This window comes from Oncorhynchus nerka, linkage group LG11 (assembly GCF_034236695.1).
Source record: "Oncorhynchus nerka isolate Pitt River linkage group LG11, Oner_Uvic_2.0, whole genome shotgun sequence".
Classification (NCBI taxonomy): domain Eukaryota; kingdom Metazoa; phylum Chordata; class Actinopteri; order Salmoniformes; family Salmonidae; genus Oncorhynchus; species Oncorhynchus nerka.
The window spans coordinates 29,362,543-29,383,873 of record NC_088406.1 but is presented as its reverse complement, the minus strand read 5'-3'; the positions used below and the strand labels follow the sequence as shown (position 1 = coordinate 29,383,873).

At 43.2% G+C, this 21,331-nt stretch overlaps 1 protein-coding gene across 1 annotated transcript; it reads left to right on the top strand.

The window, feature by feature from the left end:
• The first annotated feature begins 8,504 nt into the window (after positions 1–8,504).
• Positions 8,505–21,053, top strand: siae (sialic acid acetylesterase). The gene is made up of 10 exons (XM_029672256.2): positions 8,505–8,802; positions 14,551–14,715; positions 15,325–15,482; positions 15,560–15,698; positions 15,840–16,020; positions 16,280–16,398; positions 16,495–16,628; positions 19,424–19,578; positions 19,799–19,985; positions 20,415–21,053. Exons 1-10 carry the CDS (start codon positions 8,745–8,747, stop codon positions 20,658–20,660), a joined length of 1,542 nt encoding a protein of 513 aa, XP_029528116.1. The 5' UTR covers positions 8,505–8,744; the 3' UTR covers positions 20,661–21,053.
• The last annotated feature ends 278 nt before the right edge of the window (positions 21,054–21,331 follow it).

The window sequence follows — 21,331 nt, the reverse complement described above, 5'->3', positions numbered from 1 at the left end:
TTTTGTTTTTTGACCTATACTACACAGCTGATTAAAATGATCAAAGCTTGATGATTAGTAGATTATTTGAATCAGTTGTGTAGTGCTAGGGCAAAAACAAAAACGTGCACCCCTTGGGGTCCCGAGGACCGAGTTTGGGAAACACTATGTTTGTAGTCCAAGTTAAACATACATTTTGATTCACTGATCAGTTTTCTTGAAGCTAAATGTAATCGTTTATTGACATAAAATTGTTTGCACCATTTGTATACTTGTTTTCATGCAAATTAAAGCAGTTTTTGTTAATATTGCTGGTTTGTTTGCCTACTGGCTTTAGGAGATTTTATATTGTTCGATGCTTACCTCACATGCTATATCCTACACTAAATAACCACTGACCATTTAGTCTGTTCTAGCACTGGCCTACCACGCCACATGTTATTACATCCAACTTTTGACATTCATATTGTTATCTTGTTTCTATATTTACATAGCTTCATGTATATGCATTTTGCATATTGTGGTGTTACAACACACCATGTCATGTTTCAGAACACCTTAATCTGGTAGGTAAAGGGCCAAAATCCCGAAGTATCCCTTTAATGCAAAGCATGTCATTCATTAACTAAAATGTGTGAATACGTCTAATTTGAGTTACAATGCTGTAGATGTATTAATTTTTGAAAATAGTTATTTAATGTGTGCAGGACCGTGTGCAGGACCGTGTGCAGGACCGTGTGCAGGACCGCCACATCTGTGACCCGTGTTTACGGCAAGCTGGTGAAAGTATAAGGACACAGGGCAAGACACAGATGCAGACACGGGAGGCAGATGGTTTGAGTCTCTGATATTTAATATAATCCAAGGGGCAGACAAGAGAATGGTCGTGTACAGGCAAAAGATCATAAACAGGGTCAGTGTCCAGAAGGTACAGAGTGGCAGGCAGGCTCGAGATCAGGGCGGACAGTATGGTCAGGCAGGCGGGTTCAGAGTCAAGGCAGGCAAGGGTCAAAACCAGGAGGACTAGCAAAAGTGTGTACATTTGCAAGGCAAGACCACACCATCCACTGTGTTATTGCTACAGTGCCTTTTAAACTTGGCGTACAGGTTTATGACATAAGGCATATGGTGCACTGGGGGCCATCCAAATATCTTATGAACTACTGACAGGAGGTTGCCAGATGTGCTAGAGATGGGAAACCAGGAAAGGCCTCAAAGTACAGTACCAGTCAAAAGGTTGGACACACCTACTCATTCAAGGGTGTTCTTTCTTTCACTATTTTCTACATTGTAGAATAAGTGAAGACATCAAAACTATGAAAAAACACATGGAATCGTAACCAAAACATTGTTAAACAAAACAAAATATATGTTATATTTGAGATTCTTCAAAGTAGCCACCCTTTTCCTTGATGACAGCTTTGCACACTCTTGGCATTCTCTCACCCAGCTTCACCTGGAATGCTTTTTAAAAAATATTGAAGGAGTTCCCACATATGCTGCGCACTTGGCTGCTTTTCAATCACTCTGGGGTCCAACTCATCCCAACCATCTCAATTGGGTTGAAGTCAGGTGATTGTGGATGCCAGGTCATCTGATGCAGCACTCCATCACTCTCCTTCTTGGTCAAATAGTCCTTACACAGCCTGGAGGTGTGTTAGGTCATTGTCCTTTTGAAAAACAAATGATAGTCCCACAAAGCGCAAACCAGATGAGATCGCGCATCGGTGCAGAATGCTGTGGTACACATGCTGGTTAAGTGTGCCTTGAATTCTAAATAAATCACAGACAGTGTCACCAGCAAAGCACCCCCACACCATCACACCTCCTCCTTCATGCTTCACGGTGGGAACCACACATGCAGAGATCATCCGTTCACCTACTCAGCGTTTCACAAAGACAAGGCAGTTGGAACCAAAAATCTCATATTTGGACTCATCAGACCAAAGTATTTCCACCGGTCTAATGTCCATTGCTCATGTTTCTTGGCCCAAGAAAGACTCTCCTTTTTATTGGTGTCCTTCATTAGTGATTTATTTGCAGCAATTAAACCATGAAGGCCTGATTCACACTGTCTCCTCTTAACAGTTGATGTTGAGATGTCTCTGTTACTTGAACTCTGTGAAGCATTTATTTGGACTGCAATTTCTGAGGCTGGTAACTCGAATGAACTTATTCTCTGCAGCTGAGGTAACTCGGGGTCTTCCTTTCCTGTGGGGGTCCTCATAAGAGCCAGTTTCATCAAAGCGCTTGATGGTTTTTGTGACTGCACTTGAATAAACTTTCAAAGTTATTTTCCGGATTGACTGACCTTCAGGTCTTAAAGTAATGATGAACTGTCATTTTTCTTTGCTTATTTGAGCTGACCCACAGTCGTTGGACCAGACAGGACTGGCAAAAAGTGCTCTTCACTGAGGAGTTGTGGTTTTGTCTCACCAGGGGTGAGGGTCGGATTCGCATTTATCGTCGAAGGAATGAGTGTTACCCCGAGGCCTGTACTCTGGAGCGGGATCAATTTGGAGGTGGAGGGTCCATCATGGTCTGGGGCGCTGTCTCACAGCATCGTCTGACTGAGCTTGTTGTCATTGCAGGCAATCAACGCTGTGCGTTATAGGGAAGACATCCTCCTCCCTCATGTGGTACCCTTCCTGCAGGCTCATCCTGACATGGCCCTCCAGCATGACAATGCCACCAGCCATACTGCTCGTTCTGTGTATGATTTCCTGCAAGACAGGAATGTCAGTGTTCTGCCATGGCCAGCAAAGAGCCCGAATCTCAATTCCATTGAGCACATCTGGGACCTGATGGGTTGGAGGGTGAGGGCTAGTGCTATTCCCCCCAGAAATGTCCGGGAACTTGCAGGTGCTTTGGTGGAAGAGTGGGGTAACATCTCACAGCAAGAACTGGCAAATCTGGTGCAGTCCATGAGGAGGAGATGCACTGCAGTACTTAATGCAGCTAGTGGCCACATCAGATACTGACTGTTACTTTGACCCCCCTTTGTTCAGGGACACATGATTCCATTTCTGTAAGTCACATGTCTGTGGAACTTGTTCAGTTTATGTCTCAGTTGTTGAATCGTGTTATGTTCATATAAATATATAAACTTATTAAGTTGTCTGAAAACAAACGCAGTTGACAGTGAGAGGACGTTTCTTTTTTTGCTGAAGTATATGGCCGAGCGGCATAGGCAAGGTGCAATAGATGGTATAAAATACAGTATATACATGTGACATGAGTAATGCAAGATATGTAAACACTATTAAAATGGCATTATTTAAAGTTGTATTGTTTAAAGTGACTAGTGATCCATGTATTAAAGTGGCCAGAGATTGGGTCTCAATGTAGGTAGCAGCCTCTCTGAGTTAGTGATTGCTGTTTAGCAGTCTGATGGCCTTGAGATAGAAGCTGTTTTTCAGTCTCTCGGTCCCAGCTTTGATGCAACTGTACCTTACCTTCTGGATGGCAGCGGTGTGAACAGGCAGTGACTCGGTGGTTGTTGTCCTTGATGATCTTTTTGGCCTTGCTGTGACATCGGGTGCTGTAGGTGTCATGGAGAGCAGGTAGTTTGCCCCCAGTGATACGTTGTGCAGACCGCACCACCCTCTGGAGAGCCTTGCGGTTGAGGGGAGTGCAGTTGACGTACCAGGCTGTGATACAGCCAACAGGATGATCTCGATTGTGCATCTGTAAAAGTTTGTCAGGGTTTTGGGTGATAAGCCACATTTCTTCAGCCTTCTGAGGTTGAACAGGCACTGTTGCACCTTCTTCACTACACTGTCTGTGTGGGTGGACCATTCAGTTTGTCTGTGATGTGTACACAGAGTATATTAAAACTTTCCACCTTCTCGACTGCTGTCCTTTCGATGGGGATGGGGGGTGCTCCCTCTGTTGTTTCCTGAAGTCCAAGATCATCTCCTTTGTTTTGTTGACGTTGAGAAAGAGGTTGTTTTCCTGACACCACACTCCAAGTGCCCTTACCTCCTCCCTGTAGGCTGTCCCGTCGCTGTTGGTAATCAAGCCCACAATTTTGTGTTGTCTGCAAACTTGATGATTGAGTTGGAGGCATGCATGGCCACGCAGTTGTGGGTGAACAAGGAGTACAGGAGGGGGATGAGCAAGCACTCTTGTGGGGCCCCAGTGTTGAGGGTCAGCCAAGTGGAGATGTTGTTTCCTACCTTCACCACCTGGAGGCGGCCCATCAGAAAGTCCAGGACCCAATTGCACAGGTCGGGGTTGAGACCCAGGGTCTCCAGCTTGAGGATGAGCTTTGAGGGTACTATGGTGTTGTATGCTGAGCTGTAGGTATTACTTTTGTCCAGATGGGATATGTTAGTGTGCAGTGTGATGGTGTTTGCGTCATCTGTGGACCTGTTGGGGCGGTATGCAAACCGAAGTGGGTCTTGGGTGGCCGGTAAGGTAGAGGTGATATGATCCTTGACTAGTCTCTCGAAGCACTTCATGATGACAGAAGTGAGAGCTATGGGGCAGTAGTCATTTAGTTGAGTTATCTTTGCCTTCATGGGGACAGGAACAATGGTAGCCATCTTGAAGCATTTGGGGACAACAGACTGGGATATGGAGCGTTTGAAAATGTCCGTAAACACACCAGCCAGTTGGTCTGCGCATGCTCTGAGAACGCGGCAAGGGATGTCGTCTGGGCCAGCAGCCTTGCAAGTAACACATTTAAATGCTTAACTCACTTCGGCCACGGAGAAGAGGGGGGGGGGCGCAGTCCTTGTTAGCGGGCCACGATGGTGGCACTGTATTATCCTCAACGTGGGCATAGAAGGTGTTGTTTGTCTGGAAGAATGACGTCAGTGTCCGTGACATGGCTGGTTTTCTTTTTGTAGTCCGTGATTTCCTGTAGACCCTGCCACATACGTCTCGTGTCTGAGCCGTTGAATTGTGACTCCACCTTGTCCATGTTTGTCGCTTGTTTGATTGCCTTGCGGATTGAATAACTACACTGATTATATTCAGCCACATTCCCAGAACTCTTTCCATGGTTAAACACAGTGGTTTGTGATTTCAGTCTTGCGAGAATGCCATCATCCATCCACGGTCTCCAATGCACCAACATCTCCAATGCACTTCTTTATAAACGCACTCACCAAGGTAGCGTATAGGTTGATGTTGTTTTCTGAGGCTGACAGGAACATATTCCAGGCCGCGTGATCAAAACAATTTTGAAGTGTGGCTTCTGATTGGTCAGACCAACATTGAATGGTTCTCATCACTGGTACATCCTGAGTTTATGCCTATAAGACGGTAGGAGCAAGATGGCGTTGTGGTCCGATTTGCCGAAGGGAGGGCGGAGGATGGCTTTGTATGCATCGCGGAAGTTAGAGTAGCTGTGGTCGAGTGGATTACCCATGCGTGTGGTGCATACCATATGCTGATAGAATTTAGGTTGCCTTGTTCTCAAATTTGCTTTGTTAAAATCCCCAGCTACAATAAATGCAGCCTCAGGATATTTGGTTTCCCAGTTTACATAGAGTACAGTGAAGTTCCTTGAGGGCCGTCTTGGTGTCTGCTTGAGGGGGAATGTGTCATGCCCTGATCTGTTTCACCTGTTCCTGTGATTGTCTCCACCCCCTTCAGGTGTCGCTTATTTTCCCCAGTGTATTTATGTGTGTGTTTCCTGTCTCTCTGTGCCAGTTCGTCTTGTATTTTTAGTCAAGTCAACCAGCGTGTTTTTGCTATTCTACTTTTTCTAGTCCTCCTGGTTTTGACCCTTGCCTGTTTCTGGACTCTGTACCCACCTGCCTGACCATTCTGCCTGCCTTGACCACGAGTCTGTCTGCCACTCTGTACCTCCTGGACTCTGATCTGGTTTTGACCTTTTTGCCTGCCCATAACCATTCTCTTGCCTACCCCTTTGGATTATTGAACATTGTAAGACTCCAACCATCTTCTTCCTGTGTCTGCATCTGAGTCTCGCCTTGTGCCTTGATAGAATTTACACAGAGAATTCTCTTGGTAGGTAAAATGGCTGGCATTTGATTGTAAGGAATTCTAAGTCGGGTGAGCAGAAGGACTTGAGTTCCTTGTATGTTATGATTACACCATGACTTGTTAATCATGAAGCATACATCCCCGCCCTTCCTCTTCCCAGAGAGGTGTTTATCTCTGTTGGCGCGATGCATGGAGAAGCCCGGTGGCTGAACCAATTCCGACAACATATCCCGAGAGAGCCATGTTTCCGTGAAACAGAGAATGTTACAATCTCTGATGTCTCTCTGGGAGGAAACCCTTGCTTGAATTTTGTCTACCTTGTTAAGAGACTGGACATTGACAAGTAGTATACTCAGGAGTGGTGGGCGATGTGCACGTCTACAGAGCCTGACCAGGAGGCCGCTCCATCCATCTGTCCCATCTGCTGCGCCGTTGTTTTAGGTCGGCTACTGAGATTAGATCCATTGTCCTGGGTGGTGGACCAAACAGAGGATCCGCTTCGGGAAAGTTGTATTCCTGGTCGTAATGTTGGTAAGTTGACGTTGCTCTTATATCCAATAGTTCTTCCCGGCTGTATAAAAAGACTTAAGATTTCCTGGGGTAACATTGTAAGAAATAATACGTAAAAAAACAAAATACTGCATAGATTCCTAAGAACTCGAAGCGAGGCGACCATCTCTGTCGGCGCCATCTTGCTAGCCTCCAGAGTCCTCTGGAGTATGTATGAAAAATTAGAAACACCTTACTAATACTTAGTTGCACTCCCTTTTGCCCTCAGAACAGCCTCAACTCATCGGGCATGGACTCTACAAGGTGTTGAAAGCGTTCCAAAGGGATTCTGGTATATCTTGACACCAATGCTTCCCACAGTTGTCAAGTTGGCTGGATGTCCTTTGGCTGGTGGACCAATCTTGATACACAAGGGAAACGTAGGAGCTTTGCAGTTCTTGACACACTCAAACCAGTGTGCCTGCCACCTACTACCATACCCCGTTCAAAGGCACCTCAATGGCACACATACACAATCCATGACTCCATTGTCTCGAGGCTTAAATACATTTCAATTTCAAAATAAATGTACATTTAGTTAAAGGTTAAATAAGGATTTTTTTTTTATTGAACCTTTAAGTGTCTCCTCCCCTTCATCTCTACAGATTGAAGTGGATTCAACAAGTGACATCAATGTTAAAATAAAGTGTTTTGTAACACTAAAACTGAGCTGCCACCAACGTTAAGGAGACGAAAGACATGGGTGTAAGAGGTTATGAGACAGATTTAAGGTGTACTAAAACATTCATCTTAACTCATGGATACAATTTTTATGTCTCTGTGCCCACTATGAAGGAAGTTAGAGGCAGTTTCACGAGCCAATGCTAACTAGCGTTAGTGGAATAATTGGAAGTCTTTGTATCTGCTAGCAACACTAGTTATCAATTGCACTTGTGCTAGTTAGCAACTTCCTTCAAACTGCACACAGAGACATACAAATGCTAGCCAAGAGTTCATCTGACTGGGAAAGTAGATTAAGGGCCTCAACGCCAAAATCCCGACGTAAATTGATTTACTGCATGACTAACACCTGCAAACTTTCCTGCAATATTTTTTTGTTGTGTTCCTCTTTGACTCCTTCAGATCCTCCAGCAACCAGTGCACTTCTTTTGAGATGTCTTGTGATGCACTGTTCTGTACCTCCTACACACATGTGTTTGCTAGCACTGCAAAATCTCTAAATGTGTAGGATTAGAAAAACAAGATTAGTCTGTATAGCCATATTATAGTCCGGCTCAGACAAAGAAATACATTCAAAGCACTGTCTGTTAATGAAAATCCAATTATACATATACTAACATCTAAGAGAACACAGTTTCTCAGACATTTATAATCCTCTGAGGAGATACTGTACTTCTAAATACACAATGAAAAACAATATCCTCATTTTTACAGTGTGTTGTTTATCATATGATGGTAAGCTATACTGTATTTGAATGGCACGTTTTGTAACTCTACTGTTAGAAGTGGCTTGCAGGTGTGCCATCATCAATCACTAATATCTACTGAATGGAAGTTTAGTTTAATTATATGCATGCCAGTAAATCATGGCATGTTCATGTCTTCACAAAAGGCCAACATGTAAAAACAAAATGTCTTCCATAAACACATTAATATTGTGTTTGACTTATTCAGTCTGTTTTACTGTGCAATAATCACAGTCGCACTATTTAAATATTAACTGGAAGAAACATGTGGCGTCAACCAATATTGATGCAACAGTAATAACCTGCTATAGCTACCCTACTCCCCCTCTTCATTCAACATCCTCCAATTTTTAAGATAGCCAACATAATAATATGCTTAAAAATATACCATGATGCTCATACAATTTTAATTTGATGCAACATTTGTCTGATGCACTCACACGCTACTGAGGCAGTTACCGGAGTATTCCCAGAGTTGGTTGTGGACCAATGAAGCTGTAGGCTACTAACATAACGTTTTCACTGTCGCACTGTTTGTCCTTCGCAGCCGCTGTAGTCTGCATTTTTCCCCGTTCACAAATCAAAACAAAAGTTGCCGAACTATGATAAATAGTACTGTAGCGGGCTTGATTATTATCAATGTGAACATGTGTGAGCGACAGACTGATACGTATCACACTGACCTTCAGTACATTGTTAGAAACAGCGTTATAATGTTCCAGATGAAATAGGAAGAAAAATCACGTGACATTTAGCGCTTAAAAGGCAATTACTTCCTTGTTTGGATGGTAGTGTAGCCTAGCTAACGTTAGCTGCAGGTCAAGTTTAACAATGTGTCTGAAGATATGTTTGTGTTTTCTCACTATTTTAGGATCATTGTATGCCTATGGTGAGTGTTAATTTCTTGTTTAATACTTATTTTAATTGCTACCCATGGATTTAGGAATACTAGAACCTTCTTATGATGGTCCAAAGGTCAGCCATGTTGGTCAGGGAGTTGGTCAACCTCGATTTGCCAGTGCTGTGATAAGATGATGTGTAAAACATTGAATGTGAACAATTTATGTGCACGGTATGTTAGTTAGCTACCTAGCCAGACAGTTTTAGAGGAATGATTCCATACACTTTTTCAAATTAACTGCCAATATGCCAACATTCCATTCAAACAATGCAGTCAATCCACAGCCATATAACGTAAACTCGTACATCGCATTGGTCCGTACAATTGCCCTTATTTTAGCGCCCCAAAAACGTAATACTTCCAGATCAACTGTAATGTCAATACCATTGTAAAGCATCATTTCTCCACTTTCTAAAAAAATCAATTACATGACTTAAACACTGCCCCTTTCTGCATAATTCAAACAGGCAATGAGCCCCGTCGGGTCTTTTTAAAAATGGCGGGTGGGGAAGCGAAACTAATGCGTGATAGTAAGAAGGAGAGATGTTGTGTGGGAAAATTTGCTTTTTTCACTCGATCTGTCCAACTCATCACCTTATCGCCTCAAAAATGTAAATAAAACACTAAAGAGTTTATATAATGTGTCAGTACATACCTGTTTGTGTCTAATTTGAATCGGGGTTTTAGGGCGTTGCCAAAGTGATCTTAGAAGTAAACAGCGGCTTTGAGAATGATGATCGCATGCAATGATGACGGGAAAAATGACTAGGTATCCCCCCTTACTCCGCCACTGTCCATTTCTTGTTTTTAAACGATGAGAGAAGTGCTACACCTGGCGGAGAGAGATTGTAAGACATTACTTATTTTATGCCTGCTGTACGTTATGACATGTAACGGAGGGTCCATTTATTTTTTTTATTTTTTTTTCTCCCCCGAACTTTTTTCCAATACTATAGCTAGCTCCATTACCATGTTGAAGTCAACACAGTCGCTACAGTCCCATTAGTTTTCTTTGTAGCCTTGTTTGAATGTCGCGGTTACGCACATTTGTACGGAATGGGGTGAGTTTACGTTACTGGCTCAAATCAGTTGATGATAGGGACCAATGTCATCCAAAAAGTTATAATTTTGACATTTATTATTTGTTTTACCTTTTTAAGTCAGTTAAGAACATTCTTATTTACAATGACGGCCTACCGAAATGCCTCCTGCGGGGACGGGGGCTGGGATTACACATATTACCAAAGCAGCAACACATGACAACACAGCATGGTAGCAACATGACAACATGGTAGCAGCGCAAAACATGGTACAGACATTATTGGGCACAGACAACAGCACAAAGGGAAAGAAGGTAGAGACGACAATACATCACACGAAGCAGCCACAACTGTCAGTAAGAGTGTTCATGATTGAGTCTTTGAATTAGGAGATGGAGAGAACTGTCCCGTTTGAGTGTTTGTTGCAGCTCGTTCTAGCTGCAGTGAACTGAAAAGACGAGCGACCCAGGGATGTGTGTGCTTTGGGAACCTTTAACAGAATGTGACTGGCAGAACGGGTGTTGTATGTGGATGAAGGCTGCAGTAGATGTCTCAGATAGGGGGGAGTGAGGCCTAAGAGTTTTTTTTAATAAATAAGCATCAACCAGTGGGTCTTGCGACAGGTATACAGAGATGCCCAGTTTACAGAGAAGTATAGAGTGCAGTGTCCTATAAGGAGCATTGGTGGCAAATCTGATGGCCGAATGGAAAAGAACATCTAGCCACTCGAGAGCACCCTTACCTGCCGATCTATTAATCCTCTCCATAATCTAGCATGGGTAGGATGGTCAACTGAATCATTGTTAGTTTGGCAGCTGGGGTGAAAGAGGAACGATTTACAATAGAGGAAACCAAGTCTAGATTTGACTTTAGCCTGCAGTTTTGATATGTGCTGAGAGAAGGATGGTGTGCTGTCTAGCCATACTCCCAAGTACTTGTATGAGGACTACCTCAAGCTCTAAACCCTCCGAGGTAGTAATCCCTGTGGGGAGAGGGGCATTCTTCTTACCAAACCAAATTACCTTTTGTTTTGGAGGTGTTCAGAACAAAGTTAAGGGCAGAGAAAGCTTGTTGGATGCTAAGAAAGCTTTGTTGTAGAGCGTTTAACACAAAATCCGGGGAGGGGCCAGCTTTCATTTGCATATAAATGGATGAGAGAGCTCAAGCAGTAGGAAGATAAATTGAGACGAATGTGGGGCCTAGGATCGAGCCTTGGTGTACTTCCTTGCTGACAGGCAATGGCTGAGACGGCAGATGTTCTGACTTTATACACTGCAGTCTTTGATTTCATCCTTCATTTAAAGGGGGGGCTGTGGCTGCCTTCCAAGCAATGGGAACCTCCCCGGAGAGGAGAGGAGAGGCCGGTTAAAAGGGTCAGAGATAGGCTTGGAGATGATAGGGGCAGCAACCTTAAAGAAAAAAGGGTCTAAACCATCTGACCCAGATGTTTTTTGGGGGTCACGTTTAAAGAGCTCCTTTAGCACCTCGGACTCAGTGACCGCCTGCAGGGAGAAGCTTCGTAGCAGGGCAGGGGAAAAAGAGGGAGGAGCGTCGGGGCTAGTCGCATTAGAAGGGGTGGGAGGTGAGGAAATGTTGGACAGGCAAGGAGGCATGGGTAATCCAATACGAGTCCTGACTTAATGAAGTGTCCATCTGTCTATAGAACATTCTTTCAAGAGTTTTGATGGTCATCCAGGTGCTTTTTGGCAAACTTGAGTCAACTTTTTGGATGACATGGGTTCCATTATGTCTGGCGAAAACCAAACTCTGCATTCCACAGTAAGAACCTTATACCAACTGTCAAGCATAGTGGTGGTAGTGTGATGGTTTGGGGATGCTTTGCTTCCTCGGGATCTGGATGACTTGCCTTTAATAGAAGGAACCATGAATTCTGCTCTGTATAAGAGAATTCTACAGGAGGATGTCAGGCCATCCATATGTGAGCTGAAACTGAAGCGCAGCTGGGTCATGCAGCAAGACAATGATCCAAAACAAACAATCCAGTCTAAATGAAAATGGTTAAAAAGCAACACATTTGAAGTTTTAGAACAATTTGATGTTGTGGCAGGACTTGAAATGAACAGTTCATGCTTGAAAACCCAAAAGTCGTTGAGCTAAAGCAGTTATGACTGCAAGAGTGGGCCAAAATTCCTCGACGTCGAGGAGGAAGTATTTGGTTGCGGTCATTGCAGCTGAAGGTGGCACAATCTGTTATTGTGTGTAAGGGGGCAATTACTTTTTCATAAGGGAATTGGGTGTTGCATGAGTTTGTTAAAGTATTTTAAAATTATTTGTAAACTCTGGTTCCCTTTTATCTAATATTAGGTTTTAGTTGATCTTATAACATTCCGTATCAAAAATATGAACAAATAGAGAAAATCAGGAAGGGGTCATACTTTTTCACAGCACTGTGTATATATGTAAACTCAGCAAAAAAACAATGTCCTCTCACTGTCAACTGCGTTTTATTTTCAGCAAATTTAACATGTTTAAATATTCTTATGAACATAAGATTCAACAACTGTGACAAACTGAACAAGTTCCACAGAAATTGATTAAAGGGGGGTCAAAAGTAACAGTCAGTATTTGGTGTGGCAGCCAGCTGCATTAAGTACTGCAGTGTAGGGGCTGCAATCTGAGGTGCAGTTATCTCTAATGAACTTATCCTCTGCAGCAGAGGTAACTCTGGGTCTTCCTTTCCTTTGGCGGGACTCATTATAGCCAGTAAAGATGGACTGTCATTTCCCTTTGCTTATTTGTGCTGTTCTTGCCATAATATGGACTTGGTCTTTTACCAAATAGGACAAATCTTCTGTATATACCACCCCTACCTTGTCACAGCACAACAGATTGGCTCAAATGCATTAAGAAGGAAATAATTCAACAAATTAACTTTTTAACAAGGCACACCTGTTAATTAAACTGCATTCCATGGCCCTGCCTCCATGAAGCTGGTTGAGAGAATGCCAAGAGTATGCAAAGCTGTCATCAAGTTAAAGGGTGGCTATTTTGAAGAATCTCATACATATTTTTATTTGATTTTTTTGGTTACTACATGATTCCATATGTGTTATTTTATAGTTTGTCTTCTGTCTTCACTATTGATCTACAATGTAGAAATTAGTAAAAATAAAGAAACCCTGGAATGATTAGGTGTGTGTGTACAAACTTTTGACTTACTGTAAGTATTCAGACCCTTGACTCAGAACTTTGACAGTGATTACAGCCTCGACTTGTTGGGTATGATGCTGCAAGCTTGGCACACCTGTATTTGGGGAGTTTCTCCCATTCTTCTCTGCAGATCCTCTCTAGCTCTGTCAGGATGGATGGGGAGCCTCGCTGCACAGCTATTTTCAGGTCCGGGCTTTAAGTCCGGGCTCTGGCAGGACCACTCAAGGACATTCAGAGACTTTTCCTGAAGCCACTCCTGTGTTGTCTTGGCTGTGTGCTTAGAATTGTTGTCCTGTTGGAAGGTGAACCTTCACCCCAGATTTCATCAAGGATCTCTCCGTTCATCTTTCCCTCAATCCTGACTTGTCTCCCAGGCCATGCCGCTGAAAAACCATCCCCACAGCATGATGCTACCACCATAATGCTTCACCGTAAGGATGGTGCCAGGTTTCCTCCAGATGTGCCACTTGGCATTCAGGCCAAAGACTTCAACCTTGGTTTCATCACACCAGAGAATCTCATTTCTCATGGTCTGAGAATCCTTTAGGTGCCTTTGGGAAACTCCATGCAGGCTGTCATGTGCCTTTTTTTTACTGAGGAATGGTTCCGTCTGGCCACTCTACCATAAAGGCCTGATTGGTGGAGTGTTGCACAGATGGTTGTCCTTCTGGAAGGTCCTCCCATCTCCATAGAGGAACTCTGGAGCTTTGTCAGAGTGACCATCTGGTTCTTGGTCACCTCCCTGACCAAGGCCCTTCTCCCCCGATTGCTCACTTTGGCCAGGCAGCCAGCGCTTGGAAGAGTCTTGGTGGTTCCAAACTTCTTCCATTTTAAGAATGATGAACTATGTTCTTGGGGACTTTCAATGCTGCATAATACCCTTCCCCAGATCTGTGCTTTGACACAATCCTGTCTTGGAGCTCTACAGACAATTCCTTTGACCCCATGGCTTGGTTTTTCTCTCTCTGACATGCACTGTCAGCTGTAGGACCTTATATCGACGTGTGTGCCTTTCCAAATCATGTCCAGTCAGTTGAATTTACCACAGGTGGACTCTAAGTTGTGGTAACATCTTAAGGATAATCAATGGAAAGGATGCACCTGAGCTCAATTTCGAGTCTCATAGCAAAGGAGTCTGAATACTTACTTAAATAATGTTTTTCTAAACCTGTTTTCGCTTTGTCATTATGGGGTATTGTGTGTGGTGTGTGTGTGTGTGTGTGTAGGTTGAGGAATTATGTTTTTTTTATTTAATCAATTTTAGAATAAGGCTGTAATGTAGCAGAAGGTCAAGGGGTCTGAATACTTTTTGAATGCACTGTACATTGAATTATGCATTTTACTGTCAAGGCAACTGAACAGGTAAATGTGTCAAGATATTTTATTGGGCTTTATGCATACTGTCAAATAACATTTGAAAGGGTAACTTTGAATATGTGTGTTGATTGTTTAATTGCCTTGAATATTGACTTGGATAAATATTTTCTAATACAGTAGATTTAATAATATTGTTTTTTGTTTCCAGGTGGTAGGTTCCAATTTGCCTCCTATTATGGTGATCACATGGTTCTGCAGAAGGCCCCAGAGAGGGCTGTGTTGTGGGGCTATGGACCCGATGATGCTGAGGTCACAGTCTTTCTATCAGAAGGACCAGTCACTAACAATGCACCTGCTGTCAGTGTGGCTGCCGGTGAGTTATCTGATCCCAACAATGCCTTTAGTTTAGCGTGCCTATCCAGTCATGTCATGAGGTTGAGGATGAAGTAAGCAGAACTGTCATTTCAAGGAGAGTTGATAAAACCCTAAGCTCGTGTCAAGTTATTTTTCTAACAAATGTTAACATCGTACTGTAAAGGTGACTGTGACATGTCTGTCAGAATGAGGAAAAAGCTGAGGAAGTGTGAGGGACAAAAAAAGCACGTTTGAAGTTAATTGTGCTCAGTGTCCCACTTTTTCTGCCTTGCAATGTACAGTGTATTTGGAAATATTCAGACACCTTGACTTTTTCCACATTTTGTTACGTTATAGCCTTTATTCTAAAATTGATTAAATAAAAATGTACTCAATCTACACACACGACAAAGCGAAAATGGGTTTTTAGAAATGCTTGCAAATGTAATTTGCTTTGTCATTATGGGGTATTGTGTGTAGATTGAGGAATTGTGTTTATTTAATCCATTTTAGAATAAGGCTGTAACAATGTGGAACAAGGGAAGGGTTCTGAATACTTTCCGAATGCACTGTATATGAAGAGATTAGTGTAACCTTCACTGATCCATGGTTTTGGATCTCTTCCCAGGGATATGGAGGGTAACCCTTGTCCCAATGGAAGCTGGCGGTCCCTACAATGTGACTGCAGTCCTCCAGAACAACCACAGTATCACTCTCACAGACGTGCTGTTTGGGGATGTCTGGCTGTGTGGGGGACAGAGCAACATGGCTTTCACAACTTCTCAGGTATACTCTGCAATGTTCAAATAAGTCTGAGTTTGCATAGTTGTAATAATAACCATTATTATGTCTTGTCCTCCAAGGTGTTCAATGCATCAGAGGAGCTAGCTCTGGTCTCCAAGTTCCCTCAGGTGCGGATCTTTATGGCTGCCTTGGAGCAGAGCGACACTGAGCTGACTGACCTGGCTGGAGTGGAGGTGCCCTGGTCTGTCCCCACAGCAAGTATGGACAGGCTCATACAGTCTATTAGCTCAATTACATGTGAAATGTCATGCAAATGATAGCTGTCAGCCAACTGACTAAGTGAAATGGTATTCATACATTTAGTTGATAATGAGAATGAATCTTAAACCTCCTGAACAGAGTTGTTGGGTGGTGGGGATTTCAAGCACTACTCTGCAGTGTGCTGGATGTTTGGGCGCCACTTGTACAAGGCGCTGAAGTACCCCATCGGCCTAGTGACGTCCTGCTGGGGAGGCACACCTGTAGAGGCATGGTCCTCCCCACGAGCACTCCAACACTGTGACCTGGACAGGATTAACGGGTAAGGGTACAGGGCCCCTAGAGCTATACTCTTGCAATAGATGTAAAGTAGCATACCTACCGAACATCTTACGTCAGCAATTATAGACATTTTCTTAAGGATTGTAGATGAGTAGACTAGTGAATATTTCTGTCTTGTTTCTTTTGGACTAAGTTAATGTGAGCATTGTTACAGAAATATACAGGTAGCATGCACCTTAAAATATCCTCTCACCTATGGTACTTGATATCAGTTGGACTGTTATTTTCTTTTCATCCAGGTTCCCCATGCCATATACACCTTCAATGTATTTGTCTGTGTGGACTAACTCTTTGTTGTGGAATGCCATGATCCATCCACTTCTCAACATGACCATCAAAGGAGCTATCTGGTACCAAGGTAAAACAGCTTGGGGTCACATCTGTTTTCTCCCATCTTTTAGCATACAATAACAGCATAGAAACTGAAGAATTCTTGACTTGACCCCTGTGATAGGTGAGTCCAACACAGACTACCATCAGAAGAAATACTCCTGTTCCTTTCCCTCCATGATTGATGACTGGAGGATGGCTTTCCACCAGAGCTCAGGGGGACAGACTGCACCAGATTTCCCCTTTGGATTTGTACAGGTACTGACTAAATGTTATGGTTAAAGTTTGACACCAGACGACGCTGATAACATATCTGTGATTCTGTAGCAGCTGATGTTGAGACGTCCTACAAGCCTCTCGGCTGGTGTTTGCAGAACATTCAGTGCTGTGTGATAAGGCCCTTATCGTGACACCTAATCCCCTGTGAATGTAAACTAATCCCCTGTGAATGCATAAAAATAAACGTCCTCTCACTGCCAACTGCGTTTCTTTTCAGCAAACTTAACGTGTAAATATTTGTATGAACAAAAGATTCAACAACTGAGACAAACTCAACAGATTCCACAGACATGTGACTAACAAATGGAATAATGTGTCCCTGAACAAAGGGGGTGGGGGTCAAAATCAAAAGTAAGTCCGTATCGGGTGTGGCCACCAGCTACATTAAGTACTGCAGTGCATCTCCTCCTCATGGACTGCACCAAATTTGCCAGTTCTTGCTGTGAGATGTTACCCCACTCTTCTACCAAGGCACATTTCTGTGGGGAATAGCAATGGCCCTCACCCTCCGATCCAACAGGTCCCAGACGTGCTCAATGGGATTGAGATCTTGGCTCTTCGCTGGCCATGGCAGAACACTGACATTCCTGTCTTGCAGGAAATCACACACAGAACGAGCAATATGGCTGGTGGCATTGTCATGTCAGGATGAGCCTGCAGGAAGGGTACCACATGAGGGAGGAGGATGTCTTCCCTATAACGCACAGCGTTGATTGCCTGCAATGACAACAAGCTCTGTGAGACACCGCCCCAGACCATGACGGACCCTCCACCTCCAAATCGATCCCTCTCCAGAATAAAGGCCTCAGTGTAACGCTCATTCCTTCGATGTTTGAATGTACCGATCCTGTACAGGGGTTGTTACACGTGGTCTGCCACTGGGAGGACGATCAGATGTTCGTCCTGTCTCCCTGTAGCGCTGTCTTCGGCGTCCCACTGTATGGACATTGCAATTTATTGCTCTGGCCACATCTGCAGTCCTCATGCCTCCTTGCTGCATGCCTAAGGCACATTCGCAGAGATGAGCAGGGACCCTGGGCATCTTTTTTTGTTTGTTTTTCAGAGTCCGTAGAAAGGCCTAAGTTTTCATAACTGTGACCTTAATTGCCTACCGTCTGTTAGTGTCTTAACGACCATTCCACAGGTGCATGTTCATTAATTGTTTTATAGATCATTGAACAAGCATGAGAAAGTGTTTAAACCCTTTACAATGAAGATCTGTGAAGTTATTTGGATTTTTATGAATTCTTTTAAGGACAGGGTCCCAAATCTCAGCAAAAAAAGAAATGTCCCTTTATCTAGCATAGTAGCAATCACTACATTGCTTTGTCAATGTATTATACTGGGATGTTATAAACTACTGCTTATGCTGTTACATTTGATTCTGTCTATATATTTGTCCTGCGGTCTCTACATCTAGGAAGGTTGAAAAAGTATGTGACAACCTAGGCTAATGACTTCTCCAAGCTAATTGGAGTCAGGAACCCACTGACCTGGAAGTCCAATCAATGGGATGAGATTGGAGATGTTGGTTAGAGCTGCCTTGCTGATAACAAAACTCACAAAATGTGAGTTTGCTATTCACAAGACACATTGCCTGATGTTAACCATGCCTCGAACAAAAGATCTCAGAAGACTTAAGATTAAGAATTGTTGACTTTCATACTTTTGTAACCCTTTCCAACTTTATCTTTAAAAGCCTTGATGTTCATCAGTCCACAGTAGGACAAATTGTCTATGAATGGAGAAGGTTCAGCACAGTTGCTATCTATTTTCCCTAAGAGTGGCCATCCTGCAAAGATGACTTCAAGAGCACAGTGCAGAACGCTCAATGAGGTTAAGAAGATTCCTAGAGTTTCAGCTAAAGACTTACAGAAATCTCTGGAACATGCTAACCTCTCTGTTGACGAGTCTACAATATGTAAAACACCAAATAAGAATGGTGTTCATGGGAGGACACCATGGAAGAAGCCACTCCTGTCCCCCAAAAAATATTGCTGCACGTCTGAAGATTGCAAAAGTACAACTTGATGTTCCACAGCGCTACTGGCAAAATATTCTGTGGACAGATGAAACTACAGTTGAGTTGTTTGGAAGGAGGAAAAAAAGGCACAGCACACCAACATCAAAACCTCATCCCAACTGTAAAGTATGGTGGAGGGAGCATCATGGTTTGGGGCTGCTTTGCTGCCTCCGGGCCTGGACAGCTTGCTATTATCGCTGGAAAAATGAATTCCCAAGTTATCAAGACATTTTTCAGGAGAATGTCCACCAATTGAAACTCGACAGAAGTTGGGTGATGCAGCAGGACAATAACCCAAAACAGAAATGAATCAACAACAGAATGGTTTTAAAAGAAGTGGCCAGTCAGAATCCTGAACTCAACCTGCTTGAGATGCAGGTCTGAGCCGCAACTACAGGAAACGTTTGGTTGAGGTTATTGCTGCCGAAGGACGGTCAACCAGTTATTAAATCCAAGGGTTCACATACTTTTCCCACCCTGCACGGTGAATGTTTACAAGCTGTGTTCAATAAAGACAAAAGGTATAATTGTTTATTAGTTTAAGCAGAATGTGTCTTGTTGTGACCTAGATGAAGATCAGATCAAATTGTATGACCAATTTATGCAGGAGCCCAGGTATTTCCAAATGGTTCACATACCTTTTTCTTGCCACTATCTAGCATCATAGGAATCACTACATTGCTTTGACAATAGATCACTCCAGGATGTTATCCACTGTTTATGTTGATTCTGTCTATATATTTATCCTGAGGTCTCTACATATAGAAAGGCCTCCTTAAGTGAGGGATTTCCAAACATACGCTGGCACCAGACTGCAGACTATGGCTTTGCTCCCAACCTGCGTATGAAGAACACATTCATGGCTGTTGCTATGGACTTAGGAGATGAAATGTCTCCTTTTGGCAGGTAAGTAACAATCATAGAATGGCTACCACAGTATTTGATAAGCCTGTACTCTTATAAAGTGTCAGGCAGTTCACATTTGAATACTGTGAGAATACAAGGCTACGTTTCAATATCGAAATTAACATACCACTTAGGATGCATGCATTGCATCATTCTAAGTGGTATGCTAATGAGGGTATTAGAATGTGGAACAAGCTGTTTACCAGTGACTTTGTTCCAGTATCCATCCCCGGGATAAGCAGGACGTGGCCTATAGACTGTCTCTAGGGGCGAGAGCTGTGGCTTATGGGGAGGAGGGCGTCTCATTCCAGGGGCCTTTCCCTAGACGGGTCCTGGTCAACGACCAGTATATCAATGTAACCTATGACCAGAGAGTGTCTGTCACTCAATCCAAAGATATATTTCAGGTAAGTGTGATGGCTGTAGTTGTAATGAGTTCTAAGGTATGGGGTAGCATTTAACCTAGTGGTTAGAGTGCTTGGCTGGTAACCAAAATGTTGCCTGTTTGAATACCCGATCCGACAATGTGAAAAATGTGATCTGCCCATGAGCAAGGCAATAAGCCCTCATTTGCCCCACAGGCACCACACTACTATGGATGACCCTGTAAAACAACACATTTCACTGCACCTATCTGGTGTATGTGACAGTACAATAATATTATTATCATTATTAGTGTTTCTACCAACCATGATAATGTTGGGCTGGATGAACTGGGTCTGAATTCTTTATTTGTTATTGTCAGCAGCTTGGCATGTTGTCATGCAGGCTTTTCCACCTTGCAAAAGAAAAGTGTCAGGGGAAACCATTTCTTAACAAGACTGTTTCTTCCTCAGATTTGCTGCTCAGTGGTGAGGGCACCCTGTGACTCTCTGTCACTGTGGGTCCCAGCTCCCATAATGCAGTGGGGCCTTAGCGCCATCCAAGTGTCCACGAATTACTGTTCCCTGAACAATGTAGCCGGCCTGCGCTACGCATGGAGGGACTGGCCTTGTGACTTTAAGGCATGTCCTGTTTACAGTGCTGATGGGGTTCTACCTGCACCTCCCTTCACTCTCAACCGCTGGCCGGAGAAGCAGTGAGACGAGAACCCCCCTCTGCTAGGAATGGATTATTCCACCCAATAATGGTGTGGTGGTTAACAAGATACACTTGTGTCAAGACTGGAAATTAAATGCTTACATTTCCTCCTGAGTCATCAGTGTGAAACTGATTGCAGTCTTTCGGTGTGTATCTTTGAATTGTCTTGAACATAATTTATCTACAAAAAACAATCACCTCTTTGGCTTGTTTACAATTGCACTAAAGCTGAATCGTTCTATAATATTTCATATTGTATTCTACGTTTATTTACGCAGTGGGAAATGTGTTTTGAATGATAATATGAACAATGGTTGCCAATCACTGTTGCCTTATTTCATTTTACTATCATTGATCATCAAATAAATAAGCAAGTTAGTGGGTTTTTATTGAAATGCCAGGCGTGGTCCATCTATATTGTCCACCAAATCAACTATAGTTCTATCTACACGGGTCAACTTGAAGGTGCTCTACACAAAGAGACCTGTAGAGGGAGATCAGATTAACTGTTTCTTTCACATGCTAGCAACAATGTGGTAAGCTAATGACTGTATTAGAATGTTTACCAGTGACTTTGTTCCAGTATCCATCCCCGAGATAAGCAGAACGTGGCCAACAGACTGTCTCTAGGGGTGAGAACTGTGGCTTATTCCAGGGGTCTTTCCCTAGTCGT

Excerpts from the sequence above, each read along its gene's own strand:
- siae (XM_029672256.2), top strand. The coding sequence starts at position 8,745 with ATGTGTCTGAAGATATGTTTGTGTTTTCTCACTATTTTAGGATCATTG. Across the intron at positions 8,803-14,550 it reads AGGATCATTGTATGCCTATG|GTGGTAGGTTCCAATTTGCC; the intron begins GTGAGTGTTAAT and ends TTTTGTTTCCAG. Across the intron at positions 19,579-19,798 it reads GAAATGTCTCCTTTTGGCAG|TATCCATCCCCGGGATAAGC; the intron begins GTAAGTAACAAT and ends ACTTTGTTCCAG.